Genomic DNA, 20,352 nt, shown 5'->3' on the forward strand with positions numbered 1-20,352 from the left:
GAATCTATGGTCTGAAAACCTAGTACAGTCCCTGAACCATGACAAGGCAGCTATGGAAACCAAGGCTATTAAGTCTTGATTCTTTTTCTGGCTTGTCCTGTTTGAAATTTCTGATCCTAAGGGTTTGGTATGAGCCATTTTTAAATTCTATTGTCTCCTTGCAGATGAATCTTAAATGAACACCAAAGTCTGTTGATATCGGCACTTGAGATGCAATAAACCGTGCCTGCTTTGTAATTGAGGCCACACTGACTAAAGCCTGGACTCGTATTTGATGTGACACTGGGCTGTTTGGGGGGCGGGGGTGGTAGTAATGCTCATTAAATAAAATAGCATTTTTAAACAAGTAGTGTTGTGTTTGTTTTAATAGATGACAGTAACCCCAGGGTAAGATCAGTTAATTTTACCCCCAGTTTCCTCAGTTATACTTCTCCAGGAGTGTTCCTCTATTTTATCTTCACTCCTTTCTCACAGCATCTTCTCCAACATCGTGCTTGCAAGGTTTCATTGCATGAGCTTCAGGTGCTTCTTTGCCCAAAGGATTTCTCTTAATTTATGCACTGTAGCATAAAAAGAGCTAACAGAACTTGCAATCAAAAGATTAAACTTCAAGGCTTTGCCTCCATGGGAGCTCCCACTGCGGTCATTTTAAATGTCACCCGGTGGTAGATCTTTTAATGAGAAACTAGTTGACTGATATCATAATTGTTCAGTGGAATTCGAGGCCAATTAGTGGGGAAATTGTCAGCATCCCCACTGTTGCTTGCTTTTTCCAATAGATATAGGTGCTGTTGTCATTTAAGGTGAAATTGTGAAGATGATTGAACTTGATTTGATCATTGTAAAGAATCTATCTAACTTCCCTTCCTTTAAGGCCTTAAGTACTAGTTAAGGTACAGACCCAGAGGCACTAGCAACCCTCTGACATCTCATTGACGTGGCCTTAACATGAGTGTTGAGAGGCTATTTAACTGTGGAGAGCATCACTGGGAATCCCAATCCTGTACTCTACTAACTTTCACTTTGTACCTTTCAATGGTAATCGCACGACAAACCACTTTTCTTTTCCTATTTTCACCTCGCCCCAAGGTTGCCATGGGTAATGGAAAAGATTTGGTTGTTCTCACTAAAATCAACTGAGACTAGGTCTAAACTTGGAACATGGTGTTTGGTGTTTCACCTCGAGGTTGCTTCATTTTATTCATTTTGGCAATTAAAGGAAATTGGTTTAATCTATTTCCTTTTAGCCATGGATTTTGTACATCAGTGGAAGTGCAGAGGGGTCAAGATTTATTTTCACAGTTCAGTCCCATGTACAGATAACTTCCTCTTTGCTGATTTCCGATGCTTAAGTATTAAGGATGAATTCAGCACAGTTGTTTTTGTTTTTCTCTTGGTTCTTTTAGGTCTCTGCATTCTCTACATGGGAGAAGGAACTCCACAAGATTGTTTTTGATCCCAGATATCTCCTCCTGAATCCAAAGGAAAGAAAGCAGGTAACAGCAGAACAATCATCTGCACTGTTAGGGATGAGAGTGTATCAAGCTCACAAAACCTCCATTAATTAAAAGACGGAGTCAGAACCAGGTTGGCAACATGTTACTGTTTTTTGTTAGCTATTCCTTTCTCAGTTTCATTAAAGAGCTATGTCTTGCTGCAGTTCAGTTCCACAAGTACTGGCAACCCACTGACATCTTGACTGGGGCCACCTATCACTTGAATGGGCGCAAATTGAGGGCTGTGAATACTCAGACCTTGGAGTCCTCGTGCATCAATTGCTGAAAGTAAGAGTGCAGGTACAGCAGGCAGTAAAGAAGGCAAATGTTCTGTTGACCTTCATAGCGAGAGGATTTGAATATAGGGATGTTTTGTTGCAACTGTATAGGGCAGTGAGGCCACATTGGAGTATTGTGTGCAATTTTGGTGTCCTTGCTGTAAAGAAAGTACAGTGAAGGTTTACCAAGCTGATTCTTGGGATGGCAGGTCTGTCATATGAGGAGAGACTAAGTCGGTTAGAATCATACAGTGCAGAAGAGGCCCTTTGGCCCATCGAGTCTGCACTAGAAACACCTGAACTCCCACCTAATCCCACCTGCCAGCACTTGGCCCACAGTCCTGAATGTTATGATGTGCCAAGTGCTCATCCAGATTCTTTTTAAAAGATGGGAAGCAACCCGCCTCCACCAACCTCCCAAGCAGCGCATTCCAGACCGTCACCGCCCTCTGGGTAAAAAGGTTTTTCTTCACATCCCCCCCAAACTTCCTGTCCCTCACCTTGAACCTGTATACCCTCGTGACTGACCTTTCAACTAAGGGGAATAGCTGCTCCTTATCCACTCTGTCCATAATCTTGTACATCTCGATCAGGTTGCCTCTCCGTCTTCTCTTCTCCAACGAAAATAACCTCAGCCTATCCAACCTCTCTTCTTAACTTAAATGTTCCATCCCAGGCAGCATCCTGGTAAATCTCCTCTGCATGCCCTCCAGTGCAATCATATTCTTATGATAATGTGGCGACCAGAACTGCACACAGTACTCTAGCTGTGGCATCACCAGGATTATATTCACTCGAGTTTAGAAGAGTGAGAGAGGATCTCATCGAAACTTATAAAATTCTGACAGGGTTAGACAAGGTAGATTCAGAAAGAATGTTCCCAGTGGTGGGGAAGTCCAGAACTAAGGGTCATAGTTTGAGGATAAGGGGTAAACCTTTTAGAACTGAGGTGAGGAGAGATTTCTTCACCCAGAGGGTGATGAATGTGTGGAATACACTAAATGTAGTTGAGGCCAAAACGTTGTCTGATTTCAGGAAGAAATTAGATAAATCTCTTGGGCCTGAAGGAATCAAGGGATATGGGAGGAAGTGGGGAGGGTGGCGATCAGGATATTGAATTCGATGATCAGCCACGATCAAAATGAATGGCGGAGTAGACTTGAAGGGTTGAATGTCCTACTCCTAGTTTCTGTTTCTATAGACGAGAAAGCTTGCACTGTTGTATTCTGTAAATGTTACTGCAACTATTCGGAGTGGATGCCAAGGGCACTGAGCGACATGCACCTTTTTTAGAATGTTTGACTTATTTAAGTGTGCGTGCCTTTAAGTTATTTTCTGTGGTGACTTAAAGGGATTTTGTGTGTAGCCTATGTGACTTTTAAGGTTGCTGCGCAGCTTACCTGAAATGTTGGCAGAGTACAATTTAAACAAAATATTACACTTGGGGTTTCCTCTTAGATTTAGGGTAAAAGTTAACAATTTATGTCCCCAGGTTATGGACTCATCAGTCGAGGAGAATAGGATCTTCCTATTCACTATCTAGGTCCCTCAGAACTTTATACACTTTAGTTAGGTCTCCCCTCAGCTTCCTCCATTTCAAAGAAAACAACACTAGTCTATTCAAACTTTCCTCGCAACTAAAATTCTCTAGTCCAGGTAACATTCTCAAATCTCCTCTGCACACTCAATTACAATCTCATCTTTCCTATAGTGCGGTGACCAGAACTGTGGCCAAACAAATTGTTTATACAGTTCCAGAATAACTTCTCAGCTCTTGTATTCTGCACTGTCTCTTATAGAGGCAAGTATGCCTTATTGACCACCTTATCTACCTGTCTAGCCACCTTCAGAGGAACATGCACTCCAATGTTACTCTGTACTTCTCAATATCGTACCATTCAAGATAATTGGCAAAATAAAATGGGGGCATGAGGAAAACCTATTTCATGCAGTGCCTGGAAGTGAAAGCAAGTTCAGTCGAAGCATTCAAGAGGGAATCTCTTTTTATCTGTAAGTGCACGATATGAGGAGCAGGCACTAGATAAATTGTACCTATGGAGAGTTAGCGCAAGCTGAAAGGCCTCTCTGTGCTGTAACAATTCTGCAATTTATTGTGAATTCTCTTTATTTGGCCTTCCAGAATAGGTTTGGGCATTTGTCACTCAATTCTTTGTGGGTGAACATCCACATAGAGTACGGTGCTATTGCTCAGGGGCCCATGGTTGATCTAGAAAATATCACGTTCCTGTAGCATTACATGCGACTATATTTTATGGCTGTGCTTTCAGCTGCCTAACCCCTGAACATCTAAATTTCTTTTCTAAACCTCTCTGCTTCTCTATCTTTCTTCCCTCCTTTAAGAATCCTTTAAAGCCTCTGGCTTTGGTCTCCTGACTTAATATCTCCCTGTAGAATCTGGTATCATTTTGTTTGACAATTACTTGTGAAGTGCCTTGGGACATTTTGCTACATTGAGAGCACCAGATAAATGGAATTGTATTTGATGTTGATACTAGGTTCCCAAAATTCCAAGTGCTTATCCTAGTTTATAAAATTAGCAATTATTTGTAGAAAGATGATTTACTTTCAGAATCCTTGTATAATACTGTGCTTGTGTTAAACCTCTTTACTATTAGTGTACAAGTTTGCTTTATTCTGACGGTACTGATCCCCTAATGTCTTCATATAAAATGGAAGAAAGTGTCCATCCAGCCTTATCTTAGTTCCCAGTCACATTGATAGAAGTCTAGGTACTAGGTTGGTGCATCATCAGTGTTGTAGGTGAAAAGTGAAATAGATCCCGAACTTTGACTCAACAGGTTTTTGACCAGTATGTAAAAACTAGAGCTGAAGAAGAGCGAAAGGAAAAGAAAAACAAACTCCAACAATCCAAAGAGGACTTCAAAAAGTTACTGGAGGATGCAAAGTTAACTCCCAGGTAAGTGCTCCTGGATTCCATTTCAGTGCAAAGTCTTGAAGTGCCATTGTCTCCTTGTCATCTTTACAGTTTACATTTTTAGCATTCTTGTTCTGTGTCCCGTTTTTGGGGGTTGGAGTTCACCATACTTAACCAAATTGCTTTTTAAAATCTACCTACTACCATTGCTTTGGGCCAAACTTTTACCACCATTCTGTGTACCAAGTTAATACCTCTGTATCTCAGATGTTTGCTGAATTGGATTAACTGTGTTCCTTCATCAGATCAACTCTTGGTTGTATGGCTCGAATAATGTTGAATTTGGTGCCAGTTGCGGGCCTCCTTCCCAAAGTAGGTTTGGTGGTATCTGTGATTGGGAACGGCTTCCCCTGTGAGTAGAATGATTCTGTTAATGTTGGTTAAGGGTCTCCAGCTTTGGAGTCAGCTGGAGACTGCCTGTACCTCAGGTTTGATACTGCAGTCTACTCACTCCCTATGGTCAAGTGACTGTGGAACATCTCTCAAGATCTGCCTGCTTTTGAATTAAATTCTTCCCATAAATGCTAGCAGAGCAGCTTTGTGGTGAAGGTGCCACAAACTGGTTATCAGATGAGAAAGTGGACTTTTTCTACACCTCTATATCAAAGGTTCATAATATGTTCAAGGAAGAAGACCTTGAACAAAAAGTTCTTGCCTCAGAATTTCCTTTCCCTTTGAACTTCTAAGTTTATACTAAAGTGTTCAGCACTTCATAAAATGTCTGTAAGAAATGTTATTCATTTGTATTAATGGACTTGAACCCTTAATTTACAAGTTTTCTGATCTATTATGTCCTGTAACCTTTTGGTAGGGAATCATAGCCTTCCAAGGATAATATCTTGAGCTGTTTTTCATATTGCAAATGCATATTATAAAATTGAAGTGTTTTGAATTATAGCCCTGGATGACTCACCTTTTCATCAATAAGATGGGACATAATTAAAATTTAAGATCAAGTTGGATTAAACTCAATTTAGAACGAACTGATGCCTCTAAAAGGATTAGCATAATATTATCTCATGAATTGGTGTCCATAAAATGCATGAAACCCCTGTGTGAGACAAATGGATGTGGGTTGGAGAAATGGAACTAATGTTTAACCAATTGTGTGACTCCCTGACGGTGTTGTGGGATAAGGCCAACCGGCATGTGTGCCCCCCAGCAATTGTATCAAAGGAATCATTTCTGTTGACTCTAATTGGCTTCAGTCCCCTACAGTGCTGAGGCATATGAAAATCAGCTAGGCTTTTGGTCTTGACCACTGCATCTTCAGTTGGCTCTTCAGCAGAATGGGCTTTGTGGACTTGCACTCCGTCCACACATCAGTCAGCTTCATGTTCCACCATTGACACTTTCCATTTCGACCTCTAAGCCAAGGATGGCAACCTTGGTGAAGTCCTGAAGGGCAACTGGCACCAACCACTGGAGCAATAATCCAACCAAGAGTATAATGCCTTGAGAGGGCCAGATCCTCTTGCTTCATACTGTTGCTTTCATGCACGTCAGAAAGAGTTAATAAAATTACACAATTTTGATGGGGAGGATATTATCATAAAATGTCAGAGCAGAAGTAGGCCTTTTGGCCAATCGAGTCTGTTCCACCATTCAATGAGATCATGACTGATTCTGATATAATAATCCTCAACTCCACTTTCCCACCTTATCCCCATAATCCTTGATTGCCTGATTGATTCAAGTATAAACTGCTGCGTCAGCCAAGAAAATAGAATCGCCTTATTGTAGTGCAACAACAACAACTTGCATTTATAATGCATCTTTAAAAGAAAAAAACATCCTAAGATGCATCACAGGAGTATTATCAAACACAAGGCAACACAATCGTCAAATTTTATCTCAGCTGATTAAAGGAAAATTCAGAAAAACCTTTACGAACGTTTTGAGAATACCCTGTCCCAGAAGGTTGCAAATGCCAAGTCAATTGAAATGTTAAGAAAAGAAATAGGGAATTAAGGGATGTGAAGAAAAAGCAGCATGTAGTTACTGAAGCTGCCGTAACTAAAAAGGTGTCAGAGTAAGTTTGACTGGCCAAATTCCCTTCTCTGGTTTGTTAATATAATTTGTTTTTTTATGTTAAAGATACCCATTCCAAATCTCATGGTTTCCAAATTGAAAATACTTCACAAATTTTAATTTCTAGATCCACATTCAGTGACTTTGCTGCTAAATATGGCAAAGACTCCAGATTCAAAGCTATTGAAAAGATGAAGGATCGGGAAAGTATGTTTATCGAGTTTATTACCAGTGTGAGGAAGCGAGAGAAAGAAGACTCGAAGAGTCGGACAGAGAAGGTAAGGTGGTTGTAGTTCCAGTGGAGTGAGTGGTGGGAGTGCGAATGTAAGGGACACCAGACTCTCCCAACAGAAACCATGCTAACCTAAATCTACCTTTTTTAATGAGTATTCGTATATTTCAGAGTGCACTTCTTTCTTTGTCGGGTTTCCTGGCAGCAGTTTTATCTTTCGAGGGGGGGGGGGGGGGGGGGAAATCCAAAGTGTATATCAGTGCGTATCAAAAATAAAGGTCGTGTGTTAAAAATTAATGAGTTTTGAATGTCGTATTGCCGTGGTGTCAAGTGCCCTGGGGATGTGGTTTCCACTGGGATGCAGCTTGGTAGGGAGGAGGCATCAATAACATTACGATAGCAACACACTGCAGCCTTCCCATTAGTCCCTGTGTGCTGTGCGAATGCAACTCTTTCAACCTCTGAAGCCTAATCATTTGTGACATATGCAACAGGAGAATGTTAAATAACTGCTATTCATGTAAATTTTGTCCATAAATTATATAAAGAATAATTAACAAATGAACGTTAACATTTTTTATATTCTTTTTTAGAAGTCTTGACTGAAGCTGCTTATAATGATTATGCTTTTCAGAGGGTAATATGTTAAATGGATTTGAAAATAGTAAATATATTGCTTAATTTAAATTTGACTGCAGTACTACAGTAAAGATTTTTTACCTGTATAAATGTTTTTGTTTGAAAATGCATGTTTATTTATAAAATGTTTTTAAAATTGTAACTTGTTGATCTTTGCATTTTGATGTTTTCTCAAGCCCTTTTGTAACCATTTTATGTATTCTGTTTTATAACGAGAATAGTCTTTACAGTTTTGTGCTGTGCGGCCTATCAATCAGTTCAGTCTGACAGCTGTCAATCACTGACAAGCAAAGTATTATGGGAATCCCTAGTGAGGAAAGAATTGGTGTTTCTCTGTGTGGTGACTTTAGCCTCCCGCAGCTCTGGTACTTTACATTTTTTTAGTTCTTTTCCTTGTGAAGTGAGAGTTGTGCCCAGAAATGTGTTAAGACAAAACAATCAAAAAAAAAATAGATCTGGATAGAGCCAGATCATGTTCAACCATTACCTTTTATTCTATTGCTAACTCTTGTAAAGGTATTTTAACTTGTGTTTCTATTTGTAATTAGTCTTGTTATACTTTAACAAGTTATAATATGTAATAGTATCGGAACATGTTGTGAAGCTTTCTCAGTCTTTGAATATTGCTCTATGGTACATTTCTTGAATTACTGAAACAAAAATGCTTTATTTTACATGGTGCTTCTTTCCTCCATGCCCCTTTCTGATCCCCTTCATTCTTGCACATTGTGCCTCTGAAAAACTGGCGCATTGTAACAGGTAAAAATAGATAGGTTTGTAGCTCCAGGGGTGGCTTGGTTTCATTGGGCAGCATGCGACTTGGCTGCAGACTATGCTCAGCTCAATAATTGCTGCAATTTACCTCAATGCCCTAGATTGACATGGGAGCTAAGAGTTGGTGAAATCAAGAGTGGTTCCCACTCCTAGAAACATAGAATCATTGGTTACACCACAGAAGGAGGCCATCCCGATTTCAGTCATTGTCAGTGCTTGCTGTCTTAAGAACAGCTCAGCTAATTCCTGTTCTTTTCCCTGTAGCATCTTCTTTCTTCACATCATCTGATTGCCTTTTGAAAGCTATGAATGAAGCTGCCCCACTCTTGGGTAGTGAATTCCTGATTCCAGCCAGCCCCTTGTGTTAAAAAGGGTTTTCTTCTCATTTCGCCTCTGGTTCTTTTGCCAATTCCTTCAGATGGTGGCCTGTAGTTCTCAATTCTTCCACCAATCTAAATCTTTTCACTCTGTCCAGCCTACTCATGATTTTGAACACCTCTATCGAATTGCCTGTTGCTCTTCTCTTCTTTAAGGTAAACCCCATCATCACTAATCTGCCCGTGTATCTAAAATCCCACACCCCCAGTACCATTGTAATTATTTTAAGGATAAAAAATTATGAGCTGGAGTTGAAAAATTATTCCCTCAAGCCTGTTGTGCAAACAATCATGGCTTATCTTCTACCTCCACTCCATTTGCTTACCCACTCTGCATACTAATTGAATCCCCGATAACTCAAAAATCTTAGAAGTATTCAACAATGGAGCATCCCCAACCCTCTGGGTAGACACGCCTAAAGTTTTGTCATTACAAAGGGTGAATAAATTTCTCCCCATCTCAGTTCTAAATGGTTTCTGCCTATCCTAAAACTGTGCCACTATGTTTTGGATTCCTCAGTCAGCAGAAACATCCTCTCCAGCTCCTTAGAATCTTGGGTGTTTCAGTGAGATTGCTCCTTATTCTTCTATACTCCAGAGAATAAAGGACTCAATCTCTCATCAGAGGACAACCCTCTTATCCTAGAACTAATCTTGTGAACTTTCGCTGTACCATTCCCAAGGCAAATACATCCTTACTCAACAGAGCAGCACATAGTCCTTTAGTTATCTCATCAAAGTTCTGTAGATTGTAGCTAGACTTAATATTAAATTCCAATCCCGTTGCAATAAAGGCAGTGACTTTTGTCTTCCTAATTGCATATTGTACCTGCATGCTAACTTTGTGTTCCTTGTACTAGCATGTTCAATTCTTTCTGAACATCAGCATTTGTAAGTTTCACATCTTTTAAATAATCTGCTTTTCTTACTACTAAAGTGAATAACCTCACACCTCCCACATTATAATTTATCTGCCACCTTGTTACCTACTCACTCAACCTGTCTGTTTCTCTGTAGCCACTTAGTGTCTTCCTTACAACACTCATTCCCACCTAGCTTTGTATTGTCAGGAAACATTGCTCTCCTGGTATTAGTCAGCATTCCCTGTTAGAAGTGTGGATATTGAGTCAGGCTGAGCACAGCTATGATGCAGTCAAATAAGCTTCAATATGGGCACAAAGAGTGGCTAGTTGAATCAGCTCATGGAACCAGACCTCAAAGGGTAGACACCTTTGAATGAAGTGGAGAGAAAATTTTAAATGGATGGAATGCAAACAACATAATAGGTGGGATTTTCTGGCTGTACTCGCCCCAAAACTGCAAAATCCCACCCGAGGTCAACAGACCGTTGCATCGTCCGCCCCCTGCCTGCTACAATTCTCATGGCGGGTGGGACGGGAAAATTCCCCCCAATATGTCTGGTAGCTTGCCAGGGCTATAGGAATATGGCAGTGTGGTCCCTTCTGTCTGCTTGCAGATTTTTCTGGTACTGTTTCATGCAGGCTGGGCCATTTTTAACACATTTAAGCAAATCATTGATTTTAATTAGTTAAAGCCTAGTGCACCTTTTAACTTGAGATGAACATTGGCCAGGAATTGTTGGGTGTAATGCGCAGCATAATAGTCTAAAACTTGCCACTAAATGGCCAAACTTGTTGAGTGGCGCCATGCTGGGGCTTGGTTTGCAATACATTGTGAGCACCTGACCTTGGGTGCTGAACAATGTCCCTTTCATTAGCACTGACATTACCTTGCTTTGAGTATAGAATTCACTGAGGAAGTGACATTAAACAAGTTCACATTTGGCACTTCAACACCAGCTGAGCTTATCAATTGCATGTTCCTTCTATTCCTATTCAATTTTCAGTCTGTTATTTCTAATATATAAGCACAGCTTTATTTCTGAGGTGTCCTATTGAAATAACTTTCAAACTTAATGTGGAAAAGTGATTGGAATTGTGTTACCAGTATGAAACAACATTGTTCTATTCTACCTGTTTAAAAAATATTTTTTTGAATAAGTTCCCAAATAGAGACAGAAATTTTATTAAATACATTACAGAATCATAGTCAAATCATAGAATCCCTACAGTGCAGAAAGAGGCCATTCAGCCCATCAAGTCTGTACCAACCACAATCCCACCCAGGCCCTATCCCCATAAACCAACATGTTTACCCCACTAATCCCCTGACACTAAGATCAATTTTGCATGGCCAATCAAGCTAAGCTGCATATCTTTTGACTTTGGGAGGAAACCGGAGCACCCGGAGGAAACCCATGCAAACATGGGAGAATGTGCAAACTCCACACAGACAGCGACCTGAGGCTGGAATTGAACCCGGGTCCCTGGCACTGAGGCACCAGTGCTAACCACTATGTCACCATGCTGCCCAGTTCTTTAGTATTGCGTTATTTATTTTCAACGGGGGAAAGCACTGAATCAGTTGACAATTTAACCAGTTATAGACTCAGCAAGCTTCACCATCCGTATACTGATTATATGCTTAATTTAAAACACTAATAAGTAATTACCTTAGCTGATAGTTATATACAATCCCCAATGATATAGACTGCATTGAAGTTGGTGTGTGTTAATTTAATCTTGCACTTAAAGCCCCCAGTACTTTAAAATCAGCTACAATGTTCATAGCATTTTAAAGCTTGGATTGATTTCAAATGTTTATTTTTTATATCTATATCATGTTTTTAAAAATCTGTTTCCACTAGTTGTGGATTTATACAAAACAATTGTACAGATATTTCTGAACTTTTTAATTTGTGATGAATTTCAGCCATTTTGTACACAAATTGCCTGAAGCTACTGTATTGGTATCTAACTTCAAAATGATCCTTAAACAATGAGATTATTCTACTCCAGTCCACTTTTATGGAAGTGGATTGTCTGAAAGTAGTGTCCAATCACAGAATTTGCTTTGGTCCAAATGCAGAAATGAATATCTAATTTGTAATTGATTGAAGTTAGTTTTAAATCAGTTTGGAAGGTTTTAATTAAGGGGACAAGCAATATGCCCTTCAAAACGGAATGATCACTGGTTTGAAACCCTTTGGTGCCCTGACATTCTGACCCTGTCTGTCGTCTGCTGTCCTTTTGTGAGCTTTCCGTCTCTGGCTGCCAGAGTAGTACCCCTGTCTTGAGCTGGGCAGCAATCAGCCCAGCTTCACTAGATTGTAACTTTGAATCCTAGAGCAGTATTGATCGGCATTGTGGAACATCCCACTGACTAAGCTGCTACATGTGATGCCAGTGGTTTGAACAATGAGCGAAGGTAGATTGAAAAATTAAGTCGTCCAATGTGTAAAGACAGACAAATTGCATAAAATGAATGCATTAGCAGCATCAAAAAAACCCCACAAACTATGTTTAAAAGGCTAATTCGGTAGAGCTAAAACTGATATTTACTATTAACTTGCTAGGGTTTGATAAAACTATAAACACCCTGTCCCTAAACAAGTAAGGGATCTTCTATTAACTAGGCATAGTTCTACAAAATACATGTTAGTCTTCTGAGCCATAAGGCATATTTTATTAAATAAGTTAATTTGAGTGTGGAGGGTGTATTCACTTTCCTTCAGTGTGAGGTAAGTGAGTAATTTAGTGGTGACTAATATAACACAATTACAAAACTGCTTCCTGACTTGGATTTACTCTTCATCTCTCCCCTCGTCGACTCCTCTATCCAACTTAATACTGAGCAGATAAAGGGCAACTTCTTTGACATGCTGTCTGAGCACCACCTGGACAGTCAATTACGCTGGAGCAAAGTGAAGGAGAAATTTGAGAGTGACTCGCGCTACAAAGCTGTGGATAGCTCTGGGCTAAGGGAGGATTTCTTTAAGCAGTATATGGAGAAACTGGCCAAGGTAAGGCATTGCACATTGGATAGCCATGCTTGTGCACTTTTCGTTGACTTAGTGGGTCATTGTCACGTATGCCACTGAGTCATGTAGACGAGCAGTGGTCTTGACAGACTTAGCAGCTATGAGCAAAAGTTGTTGTTGTTTTCCTTCTATGGGTTTAGGGTAGTGAGGTCTCCTGTTCCTGATAGTGATCCCTGATATTAACTAGAATTCAGCTGTATAGGCGTGGAGACATGGCCAGGATTGAGCTGACAGAGTCTCCTTGGTCCAAAAGCCACCAACACTCAAACGAACCATTGCTTACCAGTACAGAACTTGAATATTGCTGATAAGGGACCATAATGGCAAAGCTTTTTGTCTTTCATTCATCAAGGCAAGCGTAAGAATGCCAAATTTCAAATGATCAAACCAATTTATACCACAAAGAAAATTGGTTGGCAAGTTGATTCTAATCAGCGGGGACATGTCATGGAGAAAGCAATAGGGAACAATAGATACCCCAAGCTCCCAAGTGATTTTTTAAAAAAAGTTGCAAGGCTTGAACATATTCCCTCTGTTTGCAGAAGCTGTATCCATGTGTTTGAAATGTGTCACTTCTAGCAAATGATCCATGTTACGAGCTTGACTTATCTTAAATTTGTTCATTTAACTATTAGCACACTCAGGATTGTTCAGAAAATGCTGCCCAGTCGTGGAATCATATCTAACAGGAGAGGTTTTGTTTTAGTTTTGTAAGCAAGGTCTAGTTAGTATGGCCTAAACTCTGCTATTATGACCAACTGAGGAACATGCTGATTTATTTGCTTGGCCAATCGTTGGAACATTTTGCCTATGTACCCTTCAAGGCACTAGCACTGAAATTCACACACAACTTTGCTCAACTGTGCGGTAGGCAAAATGTGTTTTTGGACTCGCGGCAAAATTCTAAATTAGATATCCACTGTTAGATGCAGTTCGGCAATGGGCAGCACTTGCTGAACAATCCTGAGTGTGCTAATAGCTATACTAATCAATTTAAGATAATTAGTCGAGTTCAAACTGAAGCTCATTTACACTTACGAGAAGCAACATATATTCCTATATATGGGACCCATTCAGGGACCCATTCTCTGCAAACAAAAGGACTTTTCTTGAATTACCTGGGAGATTGGGGAGCAAATAGTTCCCTGTTGCTTCCTCCATGGCAACACCTCAGTCAATCAGAGTTGACTTGCCATGTGGGAGGAAATTGGTTGACTTGCCAACCAATAATTGCCCTTTTCTCCTGTAGTATAAATTATGATTGTCTGAAATTTGGCCGCCTTGTGCTTGTCCTGATGAGTGCAAGGAAAAATCCTTTGGCAACACGGGGTGTCACGGTGGCACAGTAGTTAGCATTGTTGCCTCACAGCGCCAGTGACCCGGGTTCAATTCTGGCCTCGGGAGACTGTGTGAAGTTTGCACATTCTCCCCATGTCTGCATGGGTTTCCTCCGGGTGGTCCAGTTTCCTCCCACATGCCAAAGATGTGTAGGTTAGGTGGATTGGCCATGCTAAATTGCCCCTTATTGTCCCAAGATGTGTAGGTTAGGGGGATTAGCAGGATAAATACTTGAGGTTACGGGGAGCAGGTCTGGGTGAGATTGCTCCTTAGTGTTAGGGGGATTACATGGGGGTACAAGGATAGGTCCTGGGTGGAATTGTTGTTAGTGCAGACTCATTGGGCCGAATGGCCTCCTTCTGCATTGTAGGGATTCTATGAACATGTCTCTTCTGCAATATTCATATGAGGAATGATCAATGGGGTGAGATACTGAAGAATGGCAAGTCGTTACTCCTGGATTGTGAACCAGTGAAGATAATTGTCTCTAGAGAGGAGAAGGGGATCAAAAAAACAATGCAAGCAAAGCCATTTGCAATATTTGTTCTTTGGCTACTTTACTTTTGTAGTATATATGACCACAATGCTGATGAATGTCTTGAATTATGCATAATTCTGGAGGCTAATTCCATTAGGTTGTTTCCATTGCCATCTTTGTTTTGCTGGGTTTTAGATTAGTTGGCAGGGCTTTCGGAGTTACTTGAGTGACAGGGCCAAAGAGCGTTCCAGTAACAGATTGGAGTGCTTGCCGCAGGTGTTCCTATACAAGAACCTGCTAATAGCTACTTATTCCAGATCTGTATGGCATAAGCAGCAGCTTCACAGCATGCTTCAGACTTTCACATCCTGTACCTGTCGGAACCAGCAGGTAGGCAAAGAAAATGCAGCGATGGGACAGTGAAGGAAGAATTATGTTCATGCGTTTAATTTACCTCTTGAGTATCTTAAATACTGTCAAAAGCCTTTTTGTAGCCATGTGGTTTTCTGGATTGACTGGAAGATTGGATTATCACTGCAGGTACAGTGGTGGTGTGGTTATGTTACTGGTCTAATAATCCCGAGACCATTCATTCAAACACCACTGCAGCAGTTTGAGATCTTGAATTATGTGTTTTTTAATCTAGATTTTTTAAAATTGGTGCCTTTAAAAGTGACAAAGTTGGCAGATTGTCATAAAATTGTACCTTTAATGACCTTGCATATCCGACCTAAATGTGACTCCAGTCCCCCATCAATGTGATTGAAACTTAACTGACTTTGAAGTGATCACCCTCTCAGGGCAACTGGAGACGGGTATTAAATTTCATGCTTGCCAGCTATGTCCACCCATAGCTTGAAATTTTTTTATTTAAAGTTTAGCTGGAACAGTGTTGTCAGGATTTCTGTAAAGTACAGTGGTGTGTCTGTGTCATTTACATGCCATGTCCACATCAACTGTATGTCCAGTGGCGTAACTGAATTTGAATTTCAAAATGTTAGCTGCATCTGGTGTTGGTCGTGGCTAGTGATGAAGAGCAATTTGCAAAGATAATTGAAGAATATCACCAGGAAGAGCATTGCATAATCCTGTAGTTTTTCTGGTACTATTATGAGATGTTGGGTTATTTGTTAGCATTGTATTATCTTGCCTACTGTTTCCTGCCTGGATGTGCACTTCACAATGGGTCACACCTTTCATTTAATCCACTTAATTTAAAAAAAATGTACTTTTGTAGCAATAAAATGAGCTGATTTGTTTAAAGTCACAAGTCATTCTGTAACCCCACTGTCTTTCTATCTTCCTCCCTGCCCCCTTAACAGCACATAGACTCCGATAAGGAGAAGGAACTGGAGCGCCAAGCACGAATAGAAGCAAGTTTGCGAGAGCGGGAGAGAGAGGTTCAGAAAGCTCGCTCAGAGCAGACCAAGGAAATTGATCGGGAACGTGAACAGCACAAGAGAGAGGAAGCTATCCAGAATTTCAAAGCCTTGTTGTCTGATATGGTAATAAGCCTGTGTCCAAAGTTAGATGTGCTCAGAAGTCAGTGTACAATCCTTCGTTGTGTCCATTTACATCCGATGGGATTTGGGTTTGACTTGCAATAAAAATAGTACCAAACTATTATTATTTAATTTCCTGGCCACTTATTGTTACTTGGGGCGCGTTTATTTCCCTTGGATGGAATTGGATGAGTTTTTGTTTTGAAATCACATTTAATCATTACTGTAGCTAGATGTTGATATAGAGGCTTGTCCATCGCTGAAAGATTTGCAGATCAAATGTAACTCACTCAGCATGCTACATTGAGGTTTTTATTTTGTTTGAATTGCTTTTATTTCCGATCATAGCAGCTTGAATCTGGTGAGTTTAATTTGCTTTTTGAAGTTTTGCATTATTAGAAAGCCTGACAAAGTGTGCAATTTTCAGGGCATCAAACTCCACAAAATACAGTTATATGCAAGTTTTCTGGAAGCACGGCAAAGGTCATTTTGTCCAACATGTCTGTGCCCTTTTCATAGATTAATCCCATGTATCGACCTTCTCAACATGTCCCTTCATCTCACTTCTCCCCAGAAGCTCATCTTGTTTTCCCTTGAGTTCTTCTATGCTATATACTTGAAGTTATCCTCACTGGTAACTGATGCCTTCATTACCTTTTCATGGGAAAAGTTTAACTTTGCTTCCTTTACTGCTAAATGTCTTTGACCTTCTTAGCGATTTGACAATCTTAGCGATTGTCCACAGGCAGCTTTGTTGTTCCCTTCGTAAACTCACATTAGGTCACCTCAGTGTCCTTTTTAACCTTCTGCCTTAACTAATGTTTGTTTGTTTTTTTAACTTCACATTTGCCACATGTAGCACTTTTCAACCCTTTTCACAAAAGCAGTGTTTCTTCATGCTCCTCTTGGGTTCCACAGGTCCGTTCTTCTGATGTCACATGGTCTGATACCCGGAGGACCCTTCGTAAAGATCACCGCTGGGAATCTGCTTCACTACTGGAACGAGAAGAGAAGGAAAAATTATTCAGTGAGCACATAGAGGCACTTACAAAGAAGAAGAGAGAGCATTTTAGGCAGCTTCTGGATGAAACCTCAGCAGTGAGTGAGACTAGTTCATGGTTGATAATTTTCCTTCTGAATCTTCATGTATCTTCTCTCCGTGGTAACATGAAATGTGTCCATATATTATGGAAGTCTGTTCTTTGTGGACCATGAATAGGGGCATATTTGTGTATGTTTATGCACTTTATAAGTCAAGAAATATTACTTAAATATTGTATCCCTTTTTATAATTGAATTTTGCAGTGCTTCATCATCAAAAAATGTAAACCTACCTTTTATACTGAATTAACTATAATGCAAGTAAATGGTAATCATTTCTAAAGTAGTTGTAGGGCATTTTCACAAATGTTAAACAATTAAATCAGAAGAACAAGACAGACTGATAGGGCAGGGAGAAAAACAGTTTTTGTGCAATTGCTGTTGCTAACCGGCCTTGAGAAGTTGATTGTGAACCATTGCTGCACATTTAACCCAGTAGTAATATTTCCAAGTCACAATGGTGTCTGACATGCCAGTAAAGATACTCGCATGCACCTTCTGCCCTTGTTCTTGTAGGTGGTAGAAATCACAGGTTTAGGAGTCAGAGGAGCCTTAATGAGGTGCTGTAGGTCACGTTACATTGCGGTGGCGGGGGGGATATAAATGCTTAAAATAGTGAATTGAGCAGGTGGCTTTGTCCTGGATGGTGTCAAGCTTCTTGAATGTTGTTGGAGCTGCACTCATCCAGGAATGTTAAGAGTCTTCCATCACACTCCTGATTTGTAGTGTGTGGAAAGTCTTTGGGCAGTCAGGAGGTGAGTCATCTGTTGTAGAATACCCAGCTTCTAATCAGCTTTTGTAGCCATCATATTCATGTGGCTGATTTAGTTATAAGGTTGGCAAGCTGTTTCCAATAAGTTTCCTCCTTGTTTGTAATGTTTGAATCTTTTTGCAATGTAGATTACTCTTACCTCTACATGGAAGGAAGTGAAAAAGGTCATCAAAGAGGACCCTCGCTGCATCAAGTTCTCCTCCAGTGATAGGGTAATGGTCATGTCTGCTGAAGATGCAAAGTATTCAATCTTTATCCAAGTACTCTTCCTTACTTACTTACTTGTGCTCTCTTTAAGAAAAAGCAAAGGGAGTTTGAGGAATACATTCGAGATAAATACATTACAGCCAAAGCAGACTTTCGGACGCTGTTGAAAGAGACCAAATTTATTACTTACAGGTGAGTAATGCAGCTCAGACTACGACGATCTGTCATTTTCACTGCCTGCATTAATGGTAATCATTGCCAGTACAATCCAGTATACAAGATGTCGAAGTGTTTTTGCCTATTGTGTAAAAGGTGACTTGCAGCGTTGTAGGTTGTTGGGCAAGAAACTGCACTTTGTCAAAATTAATCTCTCGTCAGCTTTGTGTGCATTGTTTTGGGCCTGTGTTTCAAGTTGTATCTCACGTTTTGGTACATTTGCCAACAAAACATTCCCATCCACACTCATCGCTTTCATCAGTTAAGCATTCAGGGTACTAGTTTGTTTTGCTGAAGGATAGTAATTCTCACTTTGCGCTATTTATTGGCACAGGTGCATAAATCTAAGAGAAGGAAAGTGCATGTAAGTAAAACTGAATGAAAAGGTCCATTCTTATTTGAAGCCGATAGTTGGATCAGCACTTTGGTTGGATAGCATCTATGTTTTGTTTTGCAATTACAAATAGATTAGAAGGCAGTCACTGAAGTGCATTTTTTAGTGTTGAACCTTGTGAATGGAAGAAACTATTTTATAAGCCTTCAAGGATACAAAACGTTCTTCAAGCAGGAGGAAGCTTTGTTGATCAGCTGTTGGTTGATGGCATTTTGTATTTACTTTCCATCCTTTCTTTAATGGGTAATGTTTAATGTTCATGGAAGGTTCTCTCAACTGATTTCCTGGGATTGGGGCGGCTATTTTATGAAAGGTTGGAAAGGCTGGACCTGTATTCATAGGCATTTAGAAGAATGCAAGATGATCTTACTAAAACATATAAGATCACGATGGGGCTTGATAGGGTGGATGCTGAAAGGATGTTTTCCCTAGTGGGAAAAGCTAGAACTAGGGGAGATGCTTTAAAAATAAGGGGTCTCTCATTTAAGACAGAGATGTGGAGAACATTTTTCTCTGAGGATTGAGAGACTGTGAACCTGTCTCTTCCCAGAGTGTGGGAGACTGGGTCACTGAATAGTTTTACGGCAAAGGTAAATAGATTCTTGACTAACAAGGGAGTCGAAGATTATTGGGGGTTGGCAGAATATGGTGTTGAACCCACAATTAGATCAGCCATGATCTTACTGAATGGTGAAAAAGGCTTGAATGGCCAAATGGCCTACCTGCTCCTAATTCATATGTTTGTATGGTTTCTGAACTTCATCCCAGCCTAGGATTTTATCCAGAGTCAGCTAAAACTTCAAGAAAACCTGCTGCCTGGCCAATCGGGATGTGTTACAATTGCAACTTGTTTTTATAAAGTATTTCAACTTGTGGGCTTCCAACTTCATGACGAGGGTGTGAAGGATGAGACACCAGAGTCAAGGAAGATATATCAGGACGGCTGACTAGAACTGTAATCAGAATTCAGTTATGAGGAGGAGAGAGAGCAAGGCAGAGGTATTTATGGAGGGTATTCCAAAGAGGTGAAAGGTGTGGGGGATGTGTTAAGATGCTTGAGCATCAGTTGGGGGTTTTTTTTCAGAAAGGGGGGGTGAGACCATGGAAAGAGTTGAACATGCGAATGAGAATTTGAAATTCAAGTTATTTGTGAACAGGAAGCTAATGGGTGAATGGAACTTGATGCAGCTTAAAATTTGGGCAACACAGTTTCCAACAAGTTCTATTTTATGAAAACCACAAGTGCATTGGATAAGACATTTGGTGAGATGCATTGACAATGCTTTCAGCAACAGATGAGCTGAGGAAAGGAGGGAGATGACTAATTGTACTGAGGTGGTAATAAGTGTTCTTTGAGGCATAGAGAATATGGAATCTGAAACTTAACTTGAATGTAAATAAGACGTTGAGGTTGCAAGCAATCTGGTTCAGCTGAGTTGATGGCCAGGAGGAAATGAAATAGAAGAGGTAGTATAGGAACAGTGTTTTTGTGCAATTCAGTGATTGGCTTCTCAGTGTTTAATCTGTTGAGTTTGCAGTTTATCCATCATTTGGGTTAGGATTAGCAAGCAATCTGATAGTGGTAGTGGAGTGCTTGGGAGAGGTGGTGGTTTTTTGTCATTGTACATGTGGATCCCACTTTGCTGTGCATGAGAAACAA

The 20,352-nt window shown here is 40.3% G+C and overlaps 1 protein-coding gene across 3 annotated transcripts in view; it reads left to right on the forward strand.

Annotated features, from left to right (window-relative positions):
- The window catches only part of LOC144505246 (transcription elongation regulator 1-like), a 116,713-nt gene that overhangs the window by 95,164 nt on the left and 1,197 nt on the right, over positions 1-20,352 (forward strand). For all 3 annotated transcript variants that reach the window (XM_078231276.1, XM_078231277.1, XM_078231278.1), the window contains 8 exons: positions 1,407-1,496; positions 4,594-4,712; positions 6,889-7,039; positions 12,502-12,666; positions 15,823-16,005; positions 16,921-17,100; positions 18,004-18,087; positions 18,174-18,274. In XM_078231276.1, coding sequence (XP_078087402.1) covers positions 1,407-1,496; positions 4,594-4,712; positions 6,889-7,039; positions 12,502-12,666; positions 15,823-16,005; positions 16,921-17,100; positions 18,004-18,087; positions 18,174-18,274 — 1,073 coding nt within the window. The remainder of the gene's footprint in view (positions 1-1,406; positions 1,497-4,593; positions 4,713-6,888; positions 7,040-12,501; positions 12,667-15,822; positions 16,006-16,920; positions 17,101-18,003; positions 18,088-18,173; positions 18,275-20,352) is intronic.

Source organism: Mustelus asterias, chromosome 16, assembly GCF_964213995.1.
Source record: "Mustelus asterias chromosome 16, sMusAst1.hap1.1, whole genome shotgun sequence".
In the NCBI taxonomy this organism is placed as follows: Eukaryota; Metazoa; Chordata; class Chondrichthyes; order Carcharhiniformes; family Triakidae; genus Mustelus; species Mustelus asterias.